This window comes from Poecilia formosa, unplaced genomic scaffold (genome assembly GCF_000485575.1).
Source record: "Poecilia formosa unplaced genomic scaffold, Poecilia_formosa-5.1.2 Scaffold71, whole genome shotgun sequence".
In the NCBI taxonomy this organism is placed as follows: Eukaryota; Metazoa; Chordata; class Actinopteri; order Cyprinodontiformes; family Poeciliidae; genus Poecilia; species Poecilia formosa.
In genome coordinates, this window is record NW_006800010.1 from 1,206,316 (window position 1) to 1,229,716 (window position 23,401).

At 39.1% G+C, this 23,401-nt stretch overlaps 1 protein-coding gene across 29 annotated transcripts in view; it reads right to left on the reverse strand.

Moving 5' to 3' along the window:
* kiaa1217 (KIAA1217 ortholog) overlaps positions 1-23,401 on the reverse strand; it is a 120,905-nt gene that overhangs the window by 52,899 nt on the left and 44,605 nt on the right. For 24 of the 29 annotated variants that reach the window (XM_016673152.1, XM_016673155.1, XM_016673154.1 and 21 more), the window contains exon 2: positions 3,075-3,361. In XM_016673152.1, the coding sequence (XP_016528638.1) occupies positions 3,075-3,361 (287 nt within the window). Of the gene's footprint in view, positions 1-130; positions 543-3,074; positions 3,362-4,614; positions 4,717-22,656; positions 22,807-23,401 lie in introns of those variants that run through there. The other 5 variants (XM_016673161.1, XM_016673160.1, XM_016673159.1 and 2 more) reach the window with 4 other exon arrangements.

Below are 23,401 nucleotides of genomic sequence, written 5' to 3' on the forward strand. Positions count from 1 at the left end.
TAGAAAACCGCAACAAAAACACGCATCGGTGTGCTCTCTTCCAGCTCAAACTTCCAACACAGTAGCAACTTAAACAACTTCAGCTACACTTGCTGACTAGAAGGACATCGCAAAGCTCGATGTACTCTACCTTTACTGCTTCTGATCCGGGCGCGTGTACTCCTGTTGGCTCGAATAATTTCAGAAAGTTCCTTTTCAGTTTAATCCTCGCCGGACTTCACGTGCAGAGAACCATATCCCTCCGAACCACCTTTAGGTCCATAGCCCGTTCAAGCAGAGCTCTCCTGCTCCTCTCACACCGAGCCAATTCTCTCCTACAAGCACCTACACGTAAACTGAGCCCTTCAGCTGTGACATCACGAGTCCCTATGGCAACCCTGACTCCACCTCGGTCCGGAGCTGATCCTACCTGTCTGACTTCTTCCGACTCGGAGTATTCTCCTCCCTTTATTTTAATTTTAGTAAACCACACGATTTGTATATTTATCTATATCTGGTTGAGGGGAAAGCTCTGACTAGACTCAGATAGATGTAAACAAATGGGCTGGTGATGTCCTATTATCTTCATGGGCTGCAGATTTGCATATGTCAAAGTGCATGATGTTGATGTGGAAGGAGGTTTCACTGTGCATGTAAAGGCTGCCTGACAAAACCCCTCTTGGACAATGCTTTGCAACCTCGCCTGGAGCTACCCCATGACTCAGTGCCTATCTTACCATTACCTGAATTGTTTTGGCTACAGACCCTCTGTTTGCTCATCCTTTTTGTGTCCTCTGACCCAAAGCAAACATGCAGAAAATGAACAGGTGAGGTGAAATGTTCACCTTGATTCTAGCCCAGATGCATCAGAGTGTTGAAAGACACGGCACAACTCTATAACCTCTAAAACCTCAGAAACAACACTGGGAAACATACATTGTCCATCACTGTGTCACTTAGAGTATATCAGTGTGCCTGAAGCTGAAGTCAAATAAGGTGATTAAAGCAGGAGCATGTAAGGCCAATTTGAACTGTTGTTATTTGCATGTTTTCTGCTATACTTCATAACACTCTTTCGCCACAGATGTGGGAGGGAACAATGACAGGCAGATTTATTGGATGCACCTCGAATATTCCCCGCAGCAAAAAGGAGGAAGGAAATAGTTTTGAAATTCATTGCCGTCTACAAAGAAAAGTAATCAGCATAATTTAAAACTAAACAAAAGCCCTTTACACAGCTGTTATTTTCACAAATTCAGACATGGACATGTTTCTTACCTCTCCCAGAAAAGATGAGTAAAGACATTTCAAATAAATACAACTTTCTTGGCTGTAGCATAAAAATACCACAAAAATGTCAGTGCATTTATTCAGCAGGAGGAAAAAAAACAAACAAACAAACAAACAAAAAAAAACACATTAAAAATTTTTATTTTTAATAAAATCACCAGAGGCAAAATAGTCAGAATCCATGGCAAACTATTTAAAACTAAACACAAATTAAGCATTTAGAACATTTGGAAGCATTTACTTCTCTCAGTTTCCTTGATGCATAAATATGACATGACACTGCAAAGAAAAACAAATGAGGAACTAGGCTTGTCATCAGTCTGCATGAAGAGCAGGAAGAAGGTACAAAAATCTCCAAACTCCACTGGGCAGCAGCGTAGAGTGGCATCTTAAGGCCACAAGTCTTCATAAAGACCATTAGATGCCATCCGTATGTCAATCCTTTGCTTAAGGAGACATGCCAGAAGGGAACCCCATGAGTCCTACCATCACAAACAAGTAGATTTGACAAAAGCTACAGACGTTTAACTAGAATAGCATCTCCGGTGATCAGGCCAGGGTAAATATGAACTTTTTTGACAACAGACATCGCAGATAGGTTAACCATGAAGCATAATGGAAAAAACATGTCATAGCAAATGTTCAGTGTGGGGCTGGAAGAATTTCTCTTCCAAAGAGGAAACTTGAGAGAGCGCATGAAACTCTTTGAAATATAATGGCATTTAAATGACATATATGGTGGATTGTGGTTTCAAAATCCGTCTTCTCCCATAGTCATGCCCATCCTCAGACCTAAATTAAATAAAAATAAAATACAGTTTCATCTAAATGATTCAGCTAAACCTGTGGTGCATTTTTCCATCTATGGTTTTGTTTTTGGTTTGTTTTTCATTTTTATTGCAAATATTAAGTTATTGTATGTTTTCTATTTCAGGATGTAAATAATTTCTTCCATGCTTCCCCTGTTTTTAAAGCTTGGTGGGAACAAAACTATCAAGTGGGGTTTCCTTTAGCTTAGGTCACATCAGGCATTATGTCTAATGTCTGGTTTCACTGCAGCTGTCCCAGATCTATTTGCCAACAAAAGACAGGGCTTAACTTAACCACAGCTAAGGCAGATATGGGCACCAAACCTGCAAGAGGTTCTAATGGTCACTAACCCTGCTCAAAGCTTAATGTATCACACAATTTAGCAACTTCAGATTTTGACTTCACCATCCGCTGAAACAGCTGTGCGCTGACTAATACATACAGAAAATAACTAAGAAACAGTTACAATCTTCCACATTTTGCAGACAACGTCTGAGTTACTTTGTATTTACAAAGAGAGACAGTTAAGCCATTGTTAAGTCTTACTGTGTCTTGCAAATGTATTCATATGGTCTTATCTTCAAAATCCAAGCTGCATTTATGTTTAACCTTACAGGAGGATAGGAGACAAACATATAGCCAGAGCTCAAGTGAGGATTTGCTTCAAGACTTTAAAGAATTCTAGGCTTTTAACAAGAAAGAACTGGCAAAAGTTTCAGCATTTAGTTGTCGAAAGCTAGTGTATCATTTACCTTCTTCTTAGTTATGCATAAAATCCGAATAAAATGGATTGTTGTCACATGAGAAAATATGAAAATGTTCAAGAGGCATGCCTACTTTTGCCAGTCACTGAAAATACCTGCTTGTTTTTGCTTAAATACAATTCCAAAGCATTGTTTAGTGTAAAAGGAGATTGTTTGCATAAATCATACACATTACATAAATTAACTCCTGTTTCTGCTGGAGTTAATTTAAACCTTCTTAAACCCACTGACCTGCTCTCTCAGCCGCTCCTGATGGCCCATGATTGCTGAGGCATGATGGGGGTATTTCTGCTTCAGGTGCTCCAGGAAGGCCTCCCTCTTCTTGTCCATATCTGATGGCTGCATGGCCAGGATCTCTTTGGAGCTGCGGGCCCCACCTAATGTGTGCCTTCGAGGGACAGTGCGGTTGCCTTTGGCATCCCCTCTTGTCAAAGCTGTCCCATTGGGAGACGCCTGCCTGCGGCTTACATGTTCAGTGTCCTCTGCGGAGGTCACCTTCAGGTTGCTTTTGCTTTGTTCTGAGATAGCAAAGGGAGACAGAGAGACAAGGAGTCAAAACTCTGAACAATTGCTATTTTAATCAATCCCACCTGCAAGTAGAATCCTAATTTGTAATGTCTCCTGTCGAAGTCTGAACCCACAAATCCAGGATAAACAACTATTTTGTAGAATTTTAAAACAGGTAGTTCACGTCACTGTAACCAAGGTAATATTTCATTGGGTCTATTTTTGGCTGAAATAGTTAATGAACAGCGTTTATGCATACTTGTTCAATTGCTTCTCCACAAAAAAAAACAAAGAAAACAAAACACATTCATACTGAGACACACATTCGCACACTTATTTGCAGATCAGGAGTTCAGTGTCTTGCTTGAGGATACTTTGACAAGTTGTGTAAAGGAGTTTGAAAACCAACAGTCTTCGAACTACCAGACTAATTTATACAAAACCTGTTATAATTTAAGTTTGTTTTCACATATTAAAATCAATCTGGGACTGGAAAGCTGTCACAATGCCTTGGGAAATATGTCAGAGGGTAGAAATGCAATATCTTGAAATTATCTGCTTTCGTGTTTTATAGGCAGGTACAATCTGTACCTTTTAGAGGGTAAAATAAAGCACCTCTTGCAGAGTTCAGCCCATGAACAGTTGAATGAATAATTTCCAGAGAGTTGCCACAGTTTTTGCCTGTAAAAGCTTAAAAGCACACAGTGTACCGCAAATGCGGGAAAGACTTAATTTTTTTCTAACCTTACCCTCTCAGAAACTTTGTGGCTGAGACTGAGGTAACCTTGCTGTAGGTTTACCAGCTGCAGTATCTACACACCTACTAATAACTGAAGTATGCCAGGACTGAAGAAGCCTTTGAGACGAGATGTGAAATATTCTCACGACACACAAATAAAATCCAGAAGACTTATCTAAGCACTGGAAGACGGAGGATCTATCCATAGGACTGCAGCTTTCACATTTTTGTTTGTGCTGTCTGCTTTGTTTTCACCTATGATTTTTTTTTCTTTTTACAAAAGCAAGTATAATTTTGAAAAAAACAAACAAAAAAAAACAAAAAAAAAACTAAGTGGTCTTGCGTCATCCACCCAAACCTCCACCCTGCTCATGTCACAGCATGTCTCATGTACTCCAATACTATTTTTAACTCCCAAAACAGTTTCCCCACTGCTAACAAAATTACACTCAGCAGAAAGAAAACACTCAAATACTGTGAAAGATGTGAAATAATTTGTGGGAGGCATATCAAAAAGTTAATTACCTTCCCTAAGTGAGCAATCTTTAGGTTCATCAACAATTCCTTCTTCCATTGCTCTATGAAATCAACCTTTAAAAAAAAAAAATGAAGTCCAAGCTGGGAGGACCAACTCTCGGTAGGCTTACAGATTCCAAATGCAGCTCACGTGGAAAAAAAAAAAAAGGGGGGCCTGAGATAGGCCCTGCCCCTCTGCCCCAGGATAGACGAGTGGGGATTTAGAAAGTCAACTGCATTCCAGGACACAGAGCGACCAGACCCTCACCCCTCCGGCTAAAGGCTCTACTGCTGCTTTGGAACAATCACAGACTGAACGCAAAATAGAAAAAAAAGAAACAAAACCCAACAGATACAGAGCAGAAACTATCATCACCATGTACTAAGAGCCTAACAGGTGTCAGGTTGACTGACACACATAAACCCTCACGTGTTTGCTTGCAATCTGTTCTTGATCAGGATTCTGTCTGCAGGCTGTGTCTCATTACGTTTTCTGTCTACATTGAGGGGGGCCCACCAGATGCTAGAACGCATCCCAATGTGTCAAAACCTGAACACATCGCAAACTGCCCTCAGCTTATGCAGTCGGCTATTATCTAATCAACTCATTCGAAATATGGGACAGAAAAAGACACATGCCAGTCCAGTTGACAATGTTGTCTTCAACTGACACAAACTGTTACCTACACTTTATTGCTCTTAACAGAAAAGATCTGCATCTGTTTGCAAATCGGTTTCTCTGCAGCTGCTGGTGTAAGGTGACCCAGTCTGAATGTACCAGCAGAAGGAACAAAGTAATGTAGTTTTATCAACAAAACGTGATAGGATCAATGAGCCAGTTTGTGGCTTGTGTAATCGAAACTTCTGGGGTGAATGAGTGAAAAGAACCCACAATGCAGCAGCTGACCTGTAATGTCAACCACATGAGGACGAGCTTGCCTCTTTCATCCACCCACATGCTTGGGCACTTGCTCACAACGGGCTGAGAATTAGCAGGCCACAGGGGGGTAGTGTCATTTGGTCATACTGCGGAGCTGATGCAATGCTGATGAGGTCCAATGTACTCTGTATTCATTATTTGTAGAAATACTTAAATTTCTTCCTCACTATGATAATATGAAACTATGTCCCTGGCTACAAGCTTTAACACAGTCCTTACATAACCTTATTCATATAAATCTTGCTCTGGTTGTAGGGAGTATATCATGACCTTCATGATTTGCATAAAACTGACCTAAAATACATTTCACAGTCTGTAAATCAGTTAAATGGAGCCCCGGAAAACTAATTGTATAAAAATGCAATATCTAGTCATCTGGGTGTTGCGAAAATAAACCTTTAATAGACTCCCTACCAATACAGGGTTTGTCAGAAATTTTTTTGCTGCTTTTAGCGTCTAATTAACCAGCGTGTACACAGGTTTTATTGTTCTTTTTTGCTGACAGGCAGTTTTCCTAAGAATTTTATGATTGACAATGACAATTAAATTAGCACATTTTCAAATAAGTATATGGGGTAGTTCTAATGACAGGAGAACTGACTGGAACGTATTTTGTATGGTCTCATTTGTGACCCGAGGATTTGAAAAATGAATGTTATAAACTGGGAAAGAGTTATTTTGGAGTTATATCTTAAAGTTACTCCCCCAAAAATTCTTTGATTTCAAAGCAGTCCTAGTGATTATATGTCAAAACTCCTCAGTCATGACAATGACAAACACATCATCCCAAACCAACAGGTCAGTCTTTCCAAAACCAAACCTATAATCAAAGCAGTTCCCCCAAACCAACAATTACAACCTTACGTTCCAACCACCTGTGTGGCTGCACTTTTCGCTGTCAGCATTCCAGACCACAAAGGGAAGGAAAGACATCCTCCTTTTAGGGTATCACAAGAGACCTGGAAGTGAATTATGTCAAGCTGTAGTGGCTCAAGAATGTGATTCTCTTCTGCCCAGCTGCCACCGTTGAGTAAATGATGGCCCTCTCAGTTGAAAGACAACATGGGGCACTTGCTCAATGAACAGAAGGGCAGTCCTTCTGTTTGCAGTGACTTTCTGTCTGTCACTTATTTATGGAGGAATGCTTCAGCGTGCACATGCCCACTCTCCCCTGCTATTACTGTCCCATAACTATGCAGTTGGATACAAAGATCTGTTGTGTGCAATAAAAGCAGGGCTCACATGGCAATACCCTGAAGCCATGAAACCAATAACGGTTCTCTTGCTATAATTACAGCGTTTATTATGTGTAAGTAATCAGAGATGGGATAACCTCACAAGGAGCTGTATCACCAACACAAAGTAAGGAATTGCAATAATCAACATTGACATATGAAAATAACGAATATTATAATTCATTATTATATTCTTTTTGGTTTGTTTGATATGTTGTTTTTTTTTACTGCCTTATATTTTTATCTTGTGTAAATCACTTTGTATTACCCTCATCAAAATGGCTCTGTAAATAAAGATAGATATAGGAAATGATTGCAGAACATATCTAAGCTGATGGAAGGTACGACCTTCATCAGTATTTTAATTGGTCTCTCTTGGAAATGTAATTTTGAGTGACAAAAGTTGATTCTACGATGGAAAAAGTCTGTGAGGAGACGAGGCATGGAGGGATTTAAAGTTTCCAAACACACTAAACACATCAATTTCCAAGTACCAGAAAACTACCTTTGTGGAAAAAGCATACCGCTTTGCTGTGGTCCGGATCTTGTTTGTTCTGCCACAGCAGTTGGATAATATATTCTATCTATGGAACCAAGATTAAAAAAATAAAGCATAAAAGCGAGAAATTTCCCAGCATTTGGGCATTGCATGACCATTCATTATGAGAACCCCAAAATGAAGGAACATGAAGGAACATTCAGGTTCCTTCAAGACCTGAATGAATTCATTGCTAATGCTGATACATGCATTGGGTGTTATCAGTCATATTTTGACATGTTGGTTTTAGTTGAGTTGTTAGATTTAACGTGAACTATTAAATGACTTGATCATTCAGTCAAGTCAGTGTTTTGTGGAACTCCACTTACCATTAGAAAGTTTCAAGAAATTTCACATGAAATTTTACATGGAAGACTTGCAAAACAAATGTAAAAATAATGTTAAGTTAGATTTATAATTTAATCCTAAATGTATAGTTGCATATAACTTTGAATACATTTTCCGACTTTTATGAATATCCTCTCTTGGTCCTCTTCTTAAGACAACCTGAGACCACCGTATTCTATGCTCTTCATTTGTTTACATGCACTTTTCTCTGCCCAAACTGTCTGCACATTGAAGCTGTGAGAATAAATAAGCTTACATTACAAATATGAGTAACATGTTTCCAAGAATGCAGCTTCATAAGGCAATGCTGCTCTGTCGCATATTTCAAAGTCACTCAACACATTCATACCCTAAAAATCCACTGACGGAAATATCTTTCTTCCGATCAAGGTATTGGCTTTCCTTTTTTGAAGCACAAGGTATGAAAGTAAAATTCTCAGACATATACACATTTCACACATTGAGTTTTAACCTTTGTATACAACTGCTTATTTAAAGGGGAAAATAAATAAATACTACTAGTACACTCCTTAAAGCCCAATAGCAACAAAGCAATCCAACAATCATATGACTTGTGTTTTTGATAAGAATTCATCTTTCAAATAAATAAATGAGGCCCACGTTCATATATATATATATATATATATATATATATATATATATATCAGTATTAAGTCAACAAGTCTGAAAATGGCCTTACTGTTTTTTAGTAATATCTTTCAGGTAAGTTTCCTTTATTAAACTCACATAATTCTGAAATGTTGTTTTATGATTATGTCTGTTCATTTATTTTGTCTATGCTTAAGTGGTCTGCTGAGTCACAAATTAATTAAAAATCCATATGCTGCTATAAATATGTCCCTGTTCTGAACTATTTAAAAGGATAGATCAGAATTTTTTAAAATGAGATTATGTTAAAAAGGTATAAGCAGGTAAAATCTAACATGTGGTGGATTATAGTATCTGGCATCTTTATTTGGCACACGTTCGGAGTAGTTGGTGCCTGGGGCTGAAGCTAATGGTAGTCAGAGAGGGGCCAAGATCAAAGCAGACTTCTGCCATTGTGCGTTCTGCACTGGGTGGTTATTTACAGAGAAGCAGATGATTATTTCTAGGATGACAATGCACTACTGATAACCTTCTTTTGTGAAACACGTACTAAGATTGTAACGTCATTACGTCATTGTCTGCAGGAAAAACATGTTGATGAATTAGCATTCTTTTAAACTTCTGTAATAACTTTATTTTTTTATACCTTGTTACATTTTTTTGACCAGAATTGCTTTAGACACTCGCTACTTCAAAACATATTTGACACAGGAAGATCCGTGGTGGCCTCCAATCTCTGATGTGTAATAATCATTGGCTTCTCTGTAAATAAGCACTGAACGCAAATATTGCAATGGTTTAGAGGAGCTATGAACTTTTTGAGCTTGGGGTTGTTAAGGATGGAGGAAGTCTGCTTTAGACTTGATCCTTCAAACCCAAGTAATCTGGATTCATACAACATGAAAGCACAGACAGAATGACTTACTGCAAATAGGCCACTACCTGTTATAACCATTTATCATAACTTCACTTCAGAAATTATGAATCATCCCTTTAACTAAGATCACAAAGACATCTAAATCTAAAACTTACAAACTAATCTCTGTGGGACATACTGTCACTGCAGCTATTATTCAAGTTAAGATATGTGCTTTATCAGTGTGAGTGTGTGTAATCAGATACACAAGACTTTCCAGACTTTCTGCCTTGACATACCCGCATTAACAGGAAGGCACAGGGGCAAAAGATGAGCCAGAGACACATGGTGTGTGTTTACTTGAGCATCAGCATATGGGAGTAATGAGTGACTATTATACCAAAGCAGCTCCAAAGGAGGGTGTGGGCTACTTAAAGACAAAAAAAATGGGTACAGAAGAAATACCAAGTGTTAAATGAGGCTATTGGCAGCAGTAATTGATTTTTTTCTGTTTACTGCCTCCTGGCGAAGCTCCTTTGAGAGGCTGACAGGTGTAAATCTTTAAATGGAGTGCAAAGTTTACATCCTTACTGAATAGACAATGTCATTAAAACTATATATGTGCAGCCAGTCATAAAGAGATGTTCTATATTCCTTGTAGAAGTTAGTATTACATCAGACAAGTGTAACGTCGCTCGTTGTGCTTTTGGAGATCATTCACTGTCCTCCCCCTCAGTCTTCCTCCCGCATTGTTCAGCCAGCAAAATAAACAAGCAGAGAGGAGGAAAGAGATGAGCTGTGCAACTTTTGCTTTAGACGTTCAGAGGCCAACCAGATCTCCACCCATCAGCAAAAATGATAAATAAAAGCTCCTGTCTATTTGTGACCTAATGAATCCACAATATTGTTTAACCTGTTGAGCCATCTCTACCAAACAAAAAGTAGCTCCGTTTACAAAGATCTGCCTCTTCCCTCCCCACCAGGGGGTGCTGTTGAACCCCCCCCACCCCACCACCCATTTCCACTTATGCAATGTTTTGTTGTCAAAATATGTGAGTATGTGAAACAAAGCATCTGTTCCAAACATCAGGCCAGAAACAAGCTGTTAATATTTCCTCTGTCATTTATTAATTAAAACACTAAGGGCTTCTTACCAGACTGGTGTGTCTGTTGCTGTGCTTTTTGCGTTAGCTGTGACTTTGTGCGTGACTGCCAGTAATCTCCAGCAGTGTGTGCACTTCATTAACTCATAGGCCAGAGTAGATGTAAGCCAATCCAGCCGTCGGCTCAGATGTCGGCTAGTTTCCCTTGACAACGTTCGCTGGGGCAACAGCGGAGTTCTGAGGGAGGGGTAAAGCGACGCTACGGACAGCTGTGACTGAGAGGACATCAACCGAGGAGCCGGGGGGGAGGAGGAATTTTCTCCCTCTCCGACTGTGTCTCTAAAAACTAACTGCAGAATCAGGCTCACTCTGGCTTGACCGCTTTAATCACCAAAGGGAGTTTGGTCTCTTGCTGGATAAAAGATAGGAAGTGCTCTGGATACAGTTAATTTAGTCATAACATATACCCAGTGTGAATAACCAGTTTAACATCCAACCAAGTGTAGCACGGCTGCATATCAACTAGTGGTTCTTTGGTCATGTGGAGAAAAACAAATAGGAAACAAATGGTAAGAACACAAACACTGTAGATTACACTCACAAAAATACTCTGTTCAGAAAATATATCCACACGTCTTGAGCTGTTTCACATTTTAACAAATGGCTTGTATCTGAGCAGATATCATTTTATCTATATAAACCCCTTCCATCTTTCTATGGAAGATTGTTTCACAGATATTGACATTTCTAACAAAACATGACTATTGAGGTTTGTTTATTTTAAATTCATCAGAATTTAAAGGAGAACTACCAGATATTCGAAAACTCCTGACTGATAGTATCACACTATATGTGCCTATGGAGTAATGCAAGATAACAGTCTGCCTCTTTCTTACTAAGAAATGCAATTGCACAAACTGAGATGACAAAAAGGTAAAACTCAGGCTTTTCAGTATGTGTGAGTGTGTATGAGTTGATAACATATCTAAGATCTGTTTTGGCAAGTTTCTATGTCAACTGACACGGTGGACATGAACACACAAGAAAACACAAAGCGTACAGAAAAGATTTGGATGGTGCCCAGACACAGATGGTTTTTAGGTGATATGAAGCTTAAAAATTATGTTTGTTTGTTTTTTTTAGAAGTCAGTTGGCTTAGTGAACATAGCCATCACAACCACACACAAAAAAAAAAAAAATGCATGATGCTACTTGCTTAGAGCTGAAGTGGTTCAAAGTTTTGGAATAAATTATTCATTTGAAATTTAGATGCAGCCGGGGAGACTTTAGGACAAAAGATGTGTTATAATTGCAGGCCTATGCAAATGACTGAAATGTTTTCATCTACAGGAAGTTAACTACGTATTCATCCTGCACAACCCCTCCATTTAAATATCTCTTTTAATATGCCGGCTTTCTCACAAGTTTGTTAAAAAGTGATTGCGTTGCAATTGACTCTCTCCCTCCCAGTGATAAGCAGCTTAAGACCCAGACTTTGCAGCCAGTCAATCATGTGTCGCTCACTTTTCTTGCTGCACCTCATATCTCGCCCGCTTCGTTCTGCCCTGCATGCAAGCCAAAAGTAATCAGCTGTAGCGGTTATTACCAACTGACGAGTCAAGTATGCAAAACCACAATTCAGTGTTTGTTCAACCAGAAGATTCACATTGTGGCATTCTGTTTTAAACGGTACTGTCCCCCGTCAGCTCTGAGCTTCTTTATATTCAGTGACGAGATAAATCAGGTCCAGTTCTGTGCGTTTGAGGGTAGCAGATGAAGCTGAGTGTCTGCACGAGGCCCTGCTTGAGGGAGGTGAGTGCTGCCTGAGCTGATAAGTGATGCAGGTGGTGGGAGATGAAATAGGGCCCCGTGAAGGGGATGGGGGATCCACTCCTGAGAACACTGGTGCCTCTGTCCCAGTCTTTATCTGTGAAATCCTCTGTGTGCTTCTGACTGTGTATTCCCACATTAATGTATATGTGTGTGCCATTCAATGAGCTGGGTGGATTGTGTCCAAGCGTACAAGTCCGAGGAGCAGACAGGGGGGTTCTACTGGGAGGTTTTTGAATGTGGACCAGTTCGGTTGGAGCTGTTCTGAAGAACAGTGGAAATTTGGATGAACTGCAATGTAGCAGGGTTTATGTTTCCCATAAAGGAGCTGGAAGCATGGACTTTCTAATGAGATCATCAGAATGCAGGTGATTATTTCTAAGGGGATATTAGGAAAGAAACAGAAGCTTTACTGTTGTGCAGATGTGAAAAGCAAAAAAATGTTACAGCTTTCCCATGGCAGAGGCTGACAAAGAGCGACTTTCTGCAAATGTTAATAGTTATACCATGTTGGGGCCACAATACAAAAGCTTTAATCAGGTCGTGGGAAAATGAATCAGAGGAGAAAGCGCACAATATGACAGATTGTTTTTTTTTATTTTATTTTTAACAAATCTCAATAGAAAGTTCTTCCAGATCTTTTAGTGCTCTGATCAGGAACTTGTACCTTTAACCTAATTTGACACTAAATTAAATCACACAGCTAACTCAGTCACAGGGTACAATGTAGGTCTTAGTAGCAACAGACTAAGTTAATTATTACAGCGAGATATCAAATTATTTCTTTTTAAAGCTGCCTTAATAAGAAAATAGCTGTGGAATTCAGATAAAAAATGGGATGAAAAAATTATTAGACAATATGTGTTAGACCTCCTTATCTCCTTCTCAAAAATGGACACAGAAGTCATTGTAGGACCTGTTTCACGAAACAGTGTATGAACTTGCTAAGCTCAGTATCTGGCCACTGGAAAAAAAAAATAATAATAATTACATGGCACACCCTTATTTTATTAATGGGTCATTTGTGGTCTTACCCACAAAATAGATGTATGGATAAATTAAAGATGGCAAAGAAGAGAAATTTCTTAAAGAGGGAAACTGACCACATTCCAACTGTGGTTTATGTCACACTGAAATACAAACATGACCTGGAACACTGTTCCTCGCAGGAATAATCTTTGAAAATGCCGTGTAATGTCTTATTTCATTGACATGCTTGTCCAACGTTTTAGAAGTGCTGGATGAGTTCCTGTATCCCTCCGACAGCCCTGGGATGCATATTTAGTTCATCTCGCAGCACAGCACCAAATTAAGCTCATGTTTTCAGCTAAATATTTTGTGGAAACTGCATAGATAAATATATGCTGAGCAGCGATAGCAGAGTTCCTTCAGCTGATCAAAGGCAAGCCCATTTCCCCTTCAGGACTAAGAAGTAGAGTGGCACTGGCCAAGATGGCTGCTTTACTAAACATTTTGCCCACAACAAAGCCACAGAGACGAATGCCGAGACTTTTCTAAAATGACAGTTATGTTCCAGTAAAGGCCCTCACCCGCTTCCCATTTAGTATGATATGTTAACTTTGGACAGTTCTAAAAGGCATTTATGGCATTTTTAAAATAGTTTGTGTTCTTTCAACAGGGACAGGCAGAAAGCTGTTTCTTTATGAGTTATTGAATTAGTTAAACACTTTTTTTTTCCTTTGTAGTTGTATTTAGATATCCTGCTCAAACTTTCAGGTCGGCTGCCGATGCATTTTGCCTAATGACAGTGGCGTTAGTAGAATGCGATAAAATCATTTTAATCACGAATGTAAAAACAAGTAGACGGGGGGAAAAGGCTGCAGGAAGAAAACTCATTTTCAAAGAAAAGCAACTGTTTCATCTCCGCAGCTGGCCAGACTGTAACAACCTTCAGGTTTTCTGATTGGCTATCGATGACATCATCCTCCAGGTCCAAACCTCCTTTCCAGCCCGACGATGTAATCAGTGCCAAAGCATCTCAGTGATGTAATGCAGGGAGGGCCGTCATAAACGCTCGGGTAGCGCCCTCCTCTCCTTTTTCTCTTCCACCACCTAACTCTCATTTCTTCACATAATTCCTCCATCTTTTCGCTGCACCCTCTCATCTCATCAGCTGGATTCAGATCAAATCGTTTCACAGTCTGTTTAATAGCACTCAAACGCAATAGGCCAAGAGCAAGTGAGAAGCTTCCGAAACAATCATCAAGACATGACAATTTGCAGATTTTAATGAATGCCAATGTCCTGTGGCTCTCATTAAAATATATATCAGAGACTGTGCCTTCTTTCCCCACTGCAGTGCAAACTGAGGTGGGCATTGAACAATTAAGCACTAAACTGCTCTGGATGAAGTGCTAAATATTACACTTGGTGTAATACCCAAACTTTTATTACAAATTCAACCTCTAAGTTACCAAAAGTGACACTTGAAGCAGATGCAAATATGTAATCTGAGATTTATGTCAGCTTGTTCCTTTATAATTTATTCAGACTATTTCATCCGTTTTTTGGCAAGACCTACACATGTTTTTTTTTTTGTTTTTTTTAATCACAGTTTGTTGGTGTGTGTATGTGTGTGTGTTTGTGTGTGTGCGTATATGTGTCCTCGGCAAACATCCAGAGCTCAAGCGGATTAGAGAGGGTACTCTGCCCTGATCAAAGCGCCGCAGAATCCAGCTTACTGGGACAAACTGTGCAACAAATAACCCACGCAGAGGCGAAAGCATGCAGGCCAAAGGCAGACAGTTCGCCAACTTTAATGAAGAATCGCTCTTGAGCAGCAACAGTTGGAAGCATTAGCAGACCTTTCTTACAATTTGAGGAACCCCAGCCAGAGGGAAACAAAAAAGAAAGATGGAAGTCGGGGCAGGGACATTCAAAGTGCTGCCGTCAAGTGCAAAGCGTGCAGCTGTCAGCTGCTCCATAGAAACTCAAACTGTTAATGGAGACATATCAGGCCTTCTTTTTCAGACGTCGAGATCAGCCTCTCAGCCCCTGACATAATATCGGTAATGTGTTTGGTCAAAAGACAAGATGTTTACAGAACTAATGCCTTCTTTTGAAGCAAACTGAACCCCCATGCTAGACCAGCTATTAGGAAAAACTGGTAAACTCTTATAAGCAATTGTTGGTTGTTTTAAACCATCTTTTAGAATCATCAAGTGAGTTGATGAGTTGAGTTTGAACTGCTTAGATACAAACTTTATGCATCATATTTATACCATCATTTCTTCAAGTTTTTATTTTTTTTACCATTGAAAACTGTTGGTATCTTAGGATAAAAAGTTGCCTTTTTTTTCCCCTAAATGTCAGCTTTTTGTATTGTTGTATCAAAAGACAAATATGAAAAAATCAAAAATTATTTTCTTGAACCGAAAAAAAAAATATTGTGTATTTCTTCAAAATATCAAACTTGTGGTAAGAATTTGCAGCTAACAGTAAAGCTAAAGAATGCATTGCATATTCAAAGTTTAAATTTGTTAAAAGGTGGTAATACATATTTTCTTGGCACCTAGTTTCATTTTGGAGCACACTCAAGTTTCTACATTGTCTTCAGTTGCTGTGAAAATCCTACAAATATCAAAATTAACTCAAAAGAAATTTGAACTCACATCACGCCTCAAAATTGGCCTCTGTCCCTTTAAGAAACTGCAACCATTTCCAATATTCATCTTCGGTGTGTCATCACAACAATGCTTCTTCATGATGCGATTTACAACCCCTCATAAAAACTTTGTAGTTTGCATATGATGAGCAGGTGTGCAGTTTCACCAGGTACTAATTGCTGCTGCCGCTAGTCTGGTGGGGCTTGTGTGGAGGAGGTTCAGGGGAGAGGTGGTCTGTCAGCCGCTGGGAACCAAAGCGCCAAGTAGGAGCTTTGGTTAAATAGGCGGCACTTTGTATGAGCAACCAGGCACTCCCAAATGGCTGCCACATTTTGCTGCTATAAACTAGAACCACTGACTGAAGCACATAGCAACACCAACGAACCTAAAGAGAGTTTTTCAATTTGGCAATGATTACTCGTCTAAGCACAATAAAAACACATTTCAGATATAATTTACGTTTGTAGTCAAAATGCAGACTTTCCCCATTCAAACAGATTGTTTTTTGAACAAACATCAAAAACAAGTACACGATTTTACTGTTGTACTTTACCAAAATAGGGGGTGGGGAGAAATCCCACCACATTACATTTTTTATGATCGTTTACCTAATTAAAGCTAAAAACAAGTGGTAAAATAAATAAATCATGCCTGCTGCAACTCTTCTTCCCTGTGCAGATAAAGTAATTTAAAGAACCTTAACTTCTTAACTACATCATGGGTATTACTCGGCTCTAAGGAGAAGTGCGTCAACATCAAGTCATGCATAATAGATGCCCACTCTGTTAATTCAGTTGAAGATAGTGACTGTAATTAAGTAATTCTCCATTTGTACAGAGAGCCCTCCGTCAAAATGTCTGAGCTGAGCTTTTGGAGGCCAAATGAGTTGTGGCTAATAATAAAAACCCTCAGCAGGGCTTGCTTCTGTGAAAGACAGTGCAAGACAAAAGGACATCGGGTGATTTTCAAAGTGAGTCTAACTGAAGTTACAGTATGCAAGCAAGGCATATGGTGCTATTTTCCACATTCTGCCAGCTCAAAGGAAAGTTAAAAAAGCTGGCAATCCGCTGGTTGGAGAGCATGCACGCCATATTTAAACACAGATGCAGGGAGAAAGTTGAAACAACACCGTAGTCCTTTCTTCAGCTTCGTTTTGCACCCACTGAGATAGTTTTGTGATGTCTGTGTGGCTAACCACAGTTATTGACGAGTTGATGGTTTTAGCATGTGCCCACCAGACCATTGGCTCCAGGGGTCTTACATCTTGGAAAGTTGAATGAAGCGGGGCATTGTTGTCGCACTGCTGGGAAGGATACACTCTCCTGTGAAAGGAAAACCCTACAGGAAGGAAACGTTGAAATAAAGCGCTAAGAAAAAGTGGCGAGGGACATAGCCGAGGCAACAATGTGAGTGCGTAAAATAGTGTGTGAAGTGGATGTTTCCACAATTTCTGTTTCTAAAAACAGATAAACGCAAGTCCTTATAAAGCGTTCTGCAGGCTTCATTTGAAGATTTAAAGGTAAAATGAGTAACTCTGCCTCATATTAAAGAAGCTATCAGCAAAATGAAAACCTTGACATAAATAGAAATATACAGGTAGATGTACTGTTAGAGTGGTTAAAGTAGATGGTTCAGGAAATTAGTGTAACATGAACCTGTGTTACCCAGAAATTTTATTTCAATCTTCTTGTAAAATATTTATGTCTCCCTAATGGATAAAGTTAGGGAAAACAAATAGACATTTGTTAGGACTGCCAACTGAATTCAGTGCTAAATGTAGATATTTAGCTTCAGAAACACACAAATGTTTTAGCTTAGCTTTAAGAAAACATTAGAAACTAGAAGTCTCCATGTCAGGCTCTAAACAGGAAGAATCTCTCCACAAAATCTCATTGTGGTTTATTGAAAAATGTACAAGAAATGTCAGTCATGGCTAAACTTTATGAGCAAACCAAATGTCAGGCAAGCGAGCTAAAGTTATGCTTGGCTAAACATTCCTAGGAAACATGTTTGTTCACAATGTGCTGCATTCAACATGTTTCACCAAAAATATCCTCAACTGCAGTTGGACTTAAAGCTGTCACACTTGTATAATCCAATTCAAATAAAGTCCTCAAAGATTATGGAGTCCATTCTGTGCAAAAATAGCAACTCTCTGAATACACACCTGCCATTACATTTAGCATATAACGGTTTTATTAGATACCAAGTATTAAACTGCTCTGCCGGGCGTCCTTCCAGTATTTACATGGTCCCGTCTATTTATCAGTCAAGGCAGGAAGCAGGATTTCCAAACAGACCACGTACAGACAGAGGACAGGTTTCCTCAAAATGTCCAAACTCCAGAACCCGATTAGCCACCGTTCCTAGAATATCCTGGCTTTAAAAAAAAAAAAAAAAAAAAACATCCTGTGTTTGTCACGGACTTACCAGAACTATTTCAGAGATTGGCATTTTGTAATCTCAGTCATGCTTAAATAAGAGTTTAGGAGCCTTGAGGAGTAATTATACAAAAATGTGTTAATAATTACTTATTAGTGGAAAGTCAATTCAATCCATAGAAAGCATTTTAAAAAAAAGCACAAATCTGAAGGACAAGGGCAAGCCACTGCAGGTTTTTAACAAGGCTGGAAGTCTCATCCATATTTATTGGGATTAGTGGGCTTTAATTCTCAAATTCAGCCATTTCTTAATTAATGCTTTGCGAGGATAACAAAACCTTAGGTGATGTATACTTAAAAAAAAAACTGTGGCATGTGGGCATATTTGTAAGTTGTTGATGGAGGCTAATTCAAATCTTTATCACATTTTAACCCTCTCAAATATGATTGTCATATATTTCCCTAAGGGTTCACCACAGCACTAGCTCAGTCATAAAGCTTTTGTTCATTTGTATACAAAGGTCGTCCATCACTGGCACAAGCAGACCCTGGTAGCCTTTACAGCAGGAGGCACCATGTCTGGCCAAAAGCCTGAGAGACTTGATAAATGGGAGACACAGGGGTATTTATCTTGAAAGAAAAAAACCCCACAACAGGTTAACAGTATCAATGTCTTTTTTCAGTATTTTTTTTTATCATGTTACTTAACCTCATCCAAATTTTGCATCTGCGCCATAATAAACTTTTTTGCATTTTATTCAGATTTTATGTGGCAGAACAGCTCAAAGTACTGCATTATTGTCAAGTGGAAGGAAATGAATACACAGATTTCAATTTCTCTTTGCAAAGAGGTACCAGTGATACGAGATGTGCATTTGTATCCAGCCCCTTTTTTATTTTACTATGACACACCTCAATCACATCTAGTGCAACCAACAACCCGTGTATAATTTAATGTAGGTATAAATCTTGCGTCAGAATTTTACTTGAGAACACTAATAAACCACACAGCATCATGAAGACCAAGAAACACAGCTGACAGGTCAGGGACAAAGTTGTGAAGAAGTTTAAAGCAGCAACATATAACAAATAGTTCAAACTTCAAACATTTCATAAAGCACCGTTAAACCGATCATCTTTACGTCAACAAGAACATACCATCCCCATAGTGGGACATGGTGGTGATGGCACCATGCTGCGGGGTTACTGCTAATCAGTAGATATAGGGAAACTTGTCTGAGCTGATTAAAATGCTCTTCCGACACAAAAATCAAAGGGAAAATTTTCATTTTACCCAGTCAAAGTCTTCATTAGCTATCCTACACTATTTTCATTGTATAATCCTCATTTGAGCAAATCACACATCCCTGTCTCTAACAATGCTCAACAGAAAAGATTTTGTTGAGCATTGAGTATCTTTCTGTTGAGTATACATCTTATGTATTTATTTATACAAATACATGTTATGTATTTATACAAACTGCTTCTTTTCCAGTAACAAATGTCAGCACTCATTTCCCATCTTGTGTGGCTTAATATTGAGTTTATCAGTCAATAGTTTTCTGAATAAGTGCAAATACCAAACACAGTAAACCACTCATTAGCTAAACCGTATTTAGTAAAATATGGGAGCTAACTGCTGGCCAAACATAAAAATATTGGGAAAACTTTAGAGTAATATTGACTTAGATTAACAATGTGTTTTATAAAAAAGGGTGTGTCTGCCCTAATATTAGACTCTGTTTATGTGAGCAGAAGCCTACCAAAGCCTTTGAGATTTCCATTGTGTGGGCATGTTTAATCACATCCGTCTCTAACCATGCCTAGGACTGATAATGGATGTTATCTCAGAAGGCTTGATCAAGTTCAAGAACTCAATGTGTCGACAGCTGACTTGGGCCACACAGAAAGATGACGGTGCAGCCAGCTTAATGGAGAAACTTCTGGTCAGATCTCTCACAAAATTCCATAATAAATACAGATTTGTATCCCAACGACGTCTTCTGCTTCACTCACCACATGCCACTGGTGCAGGTGAGTAATCACAAATATCTATGCTCAATGAGAGCCATCAAACTCTGTTGTAGGTCAGATAAGATAACTGGCTCAAGTGCTTGATCTATGTCACAAATGGAAAATGCTTTGGCTGATCCGACATGTTAGTTCAGATTGGTATTAAAGCATTCAAATTCAATACTTAATTGTCTGATAATGTTAGACAACTTGAAGCATATGATCCAAAGCTAGAGTACCTCTCCTTATAAAAGCACTGCCAAAATTGCTGCGCCTCATATGCCAGCACTTAGAAAAACAGCACAGCTATATTACACTGGCAGCCAAAGCATTGCCTTACACTTAATAACAGTTTCCTGTGGTCTTGTAAAAAAAAGACAACTTGCTATATCAGCAAAGCACACATAAAATCTGTGAGACAGTTAAGTTCAGCCAAAATGCCAAAACTGGTGATGGATGATGATTTTGGGAGCTCTCAAATGGGTGTAAGGGTGAAAGCTCGTTTGTCTTTTTGAGAGGAAAACTCATCTTCTGTCTTTTCATCGTGTTTCCCAGCAGGAAGACTGAGGCTGATGTACTCGCAGCTCAAACAGACACAACAAATTACAACGGCAACTTGCGATTCAGGAGCTAACAAGTTCATTTAATTCAGCAATTTAGAAAGTGAAGCTCATTTAGCTTACCATTCTGAGTAACAATTCAGTTTCTCAGAAAATCTGAATAATACAGAATGCCAAGAAAAAAAGAATGTGTATTACAGAAATGTCCATATTGCAAGTTGCTGCTTGGCACAGAGGCATTTAGACATGTTGCTTTATACGCTGTCTTTGCTTAGTCTGCATTGATGTGTCTGGTGTCTCTGATTTTTCTCTTAAAAATAAACGATTCTAAATAAATAATGAATAAACGATCAGATCAGTTTTTTGTCCAGAGATCTTTTAAGCATATGTTGATACATGTGGCAGCGTGAGTAGGTGCCAAGTCTTGCAGGAAAATGAAAATCCACGTCCTCATTAAGCTTGACGAAAGAAGCATGAAGAGTTTTAAAAGTTCAATTTTGACTGACCCTGGACAAAATAAAACCAACACCTGCAGATGACATGACTTACTATGGAAACTTCAGAGTACACCTAACTCAACTCCTCCTTTACACTGGTACCTTGTTTTACAAATGAAATATAAAATGTTCTTACATCTAAAAAGGACCACCGAGGTTCACTCAGCATAGGAAAGATCCTTTATTTATCTTGTTGATGTTGCTTGTGCAACTTTTGTGATACATTCTTTTCTTCCACTAAACTTTCAAATGACATGACTGAATATGGTCCTCTATAATACTTCTACACTAGCAACCTTCTGTGGCTTATCCAACTTGTGCCGGGTGTCCAGATTTGTCTGGTGGGCAATTTTTGTGCGAGCAATCTTAACCTGGCAAAAACAAAACGTCTATTTAAAAAACACGTTTTTTATTGGTCTGACGTAATATATTCTCATTTTCAGTGGAACTGTATCTTGACTTTTCTTTACCTGTAGGCCATAATGAAATTCACTTTCTTAAATAAATAACTGAAATAGATTAATTTGTCTGTTATATTCTGACTCTTTGAAATCAACTGTAGTACAAAAATAAATATGTAATATTTTGGTTGTACCTTGATAAATTAAACATATGCTTAAAGTTTATAGAGGTAAGGAAAAAAGCAAATGGTCTTCAGAGTTACAGAAAAAATCCAGAGGAAACTATGGAGATAATATAGAAATCATCTTTAATTAGGACTCCCTTACAGATTTTACAGCAGCTAAGTCCAAGATTCCTCTAACACTAATGTTTAATTTGAGTGCAGGAATGAAGAGTCTTCCCAGTAGGAAAATACTGCAATCCATTAGATCCAAACGAGACCAAATCCACAGTAAATCTGATACACAAGAAGCTACTTTGACGCTGCAGATATCATCTCTCTGTGATCTGAAAAGACGAAAAAGGTTCAAAGGTTGAGAAAAGTTCAGCTTGCTTGGACTTTACAGATCCCAGACAGTTAAAATGACAGATAGTGTGAGGACTGTGTCTTGTAAAAATGTTTTTGTTTTTTTTTTTCCCCAGTTCACCTCTCATGATCTGACCCCTCGACACTCTCCTCTCCCCCCATCAGCTTAATTAGACAAAGCCACACACACATTAGTGGCTCCCTTTTTTCTCTCCCTTCTTTCTGTTTTTTTTTTCCTGCCCTGTGCTGAATGGTTGGCTGAATTTCAGGCCCTCTCACCTCCCAAAAAATAAAAACAACCATGCAAAACAAGCAGCTTCCAGAGCCAGGGTCAGCATCAGAAAGTAGCAACACTTTAAGAACAGTGAGCTGAATGAAAAACCTTCAAGTCCCGGTATAGACAACATTACATACTGCAAGTGTGGAGACACTTCTTAAGTAAAACAAGTTTATTTCCGTCTGCGTGAATCCACAGCGGGAACAGACAAATAGGAAAAAAAAGGGGGTAATGTTTGAAGACGAAACATCCTTGCTTCTATCAGCTCTCTGTGAGAGAGTATGTTATTGTATGAGATGCAGCTACTCACCCTGAACTCTTTCTGTAACACAGTATGTCCTGATAAGATTTCTTTTTCTGTTCCCACTGGAAACAACCACAGCGACGCAAATGAACACTCTGCTCCCCACAGCCCTAAAACTTTTTGCTCTCTGCCGGCAGATCTCCTGATTTCCCCTCCCAACCTCTCTCTCGCTCTTACTTCAGCACTTCCTGGACTGTTGTTTATGCTCCAATCAGGCCATCCAAGAAACTACTGCTAGCCCCTTCCCTTCTCTCTCTCTGTCTCGCTCTCTCTAAAAAGTTGTTTGTCAGAGGCTTGTCACATGCAGGCGTCCATCCATTTGTGTGTTCCCTCCGTACTTTAAAAGGTGTTTTAACCTCTTGCCGCCATTTGGGAATCTGATTCTCCTCAGTCACAAGACCAAAAGAGAAAGAGTGAAGGTGGAGGGAGGGCTTCCTGCTAAATCGTCTTACTGAGACAGATACATTTTTAAGGCATATGGGAAAAGGAGGTGCAGTGCTCAGTTAGGGCTGGGGGTGTGTCTGGAACTTTCTCTCCAAATCTAACAGCTTGTTGTTAAAAACCACAGCCGACTCAACCCTTCATAGCCCCTACAGAGCCTCAGTCTCTCCCATAGTCTGCCAAGAATTTTCTCAATACTGCCCCAACCCCTTCTTTAAAAACGCTCAATTATTATTTCCCCAGCAAGCTGGCCAATGCTCATTTTAAACAAAAGAAGAGCTAAGGTGCTACATGCGAGTACAGAGCAGTA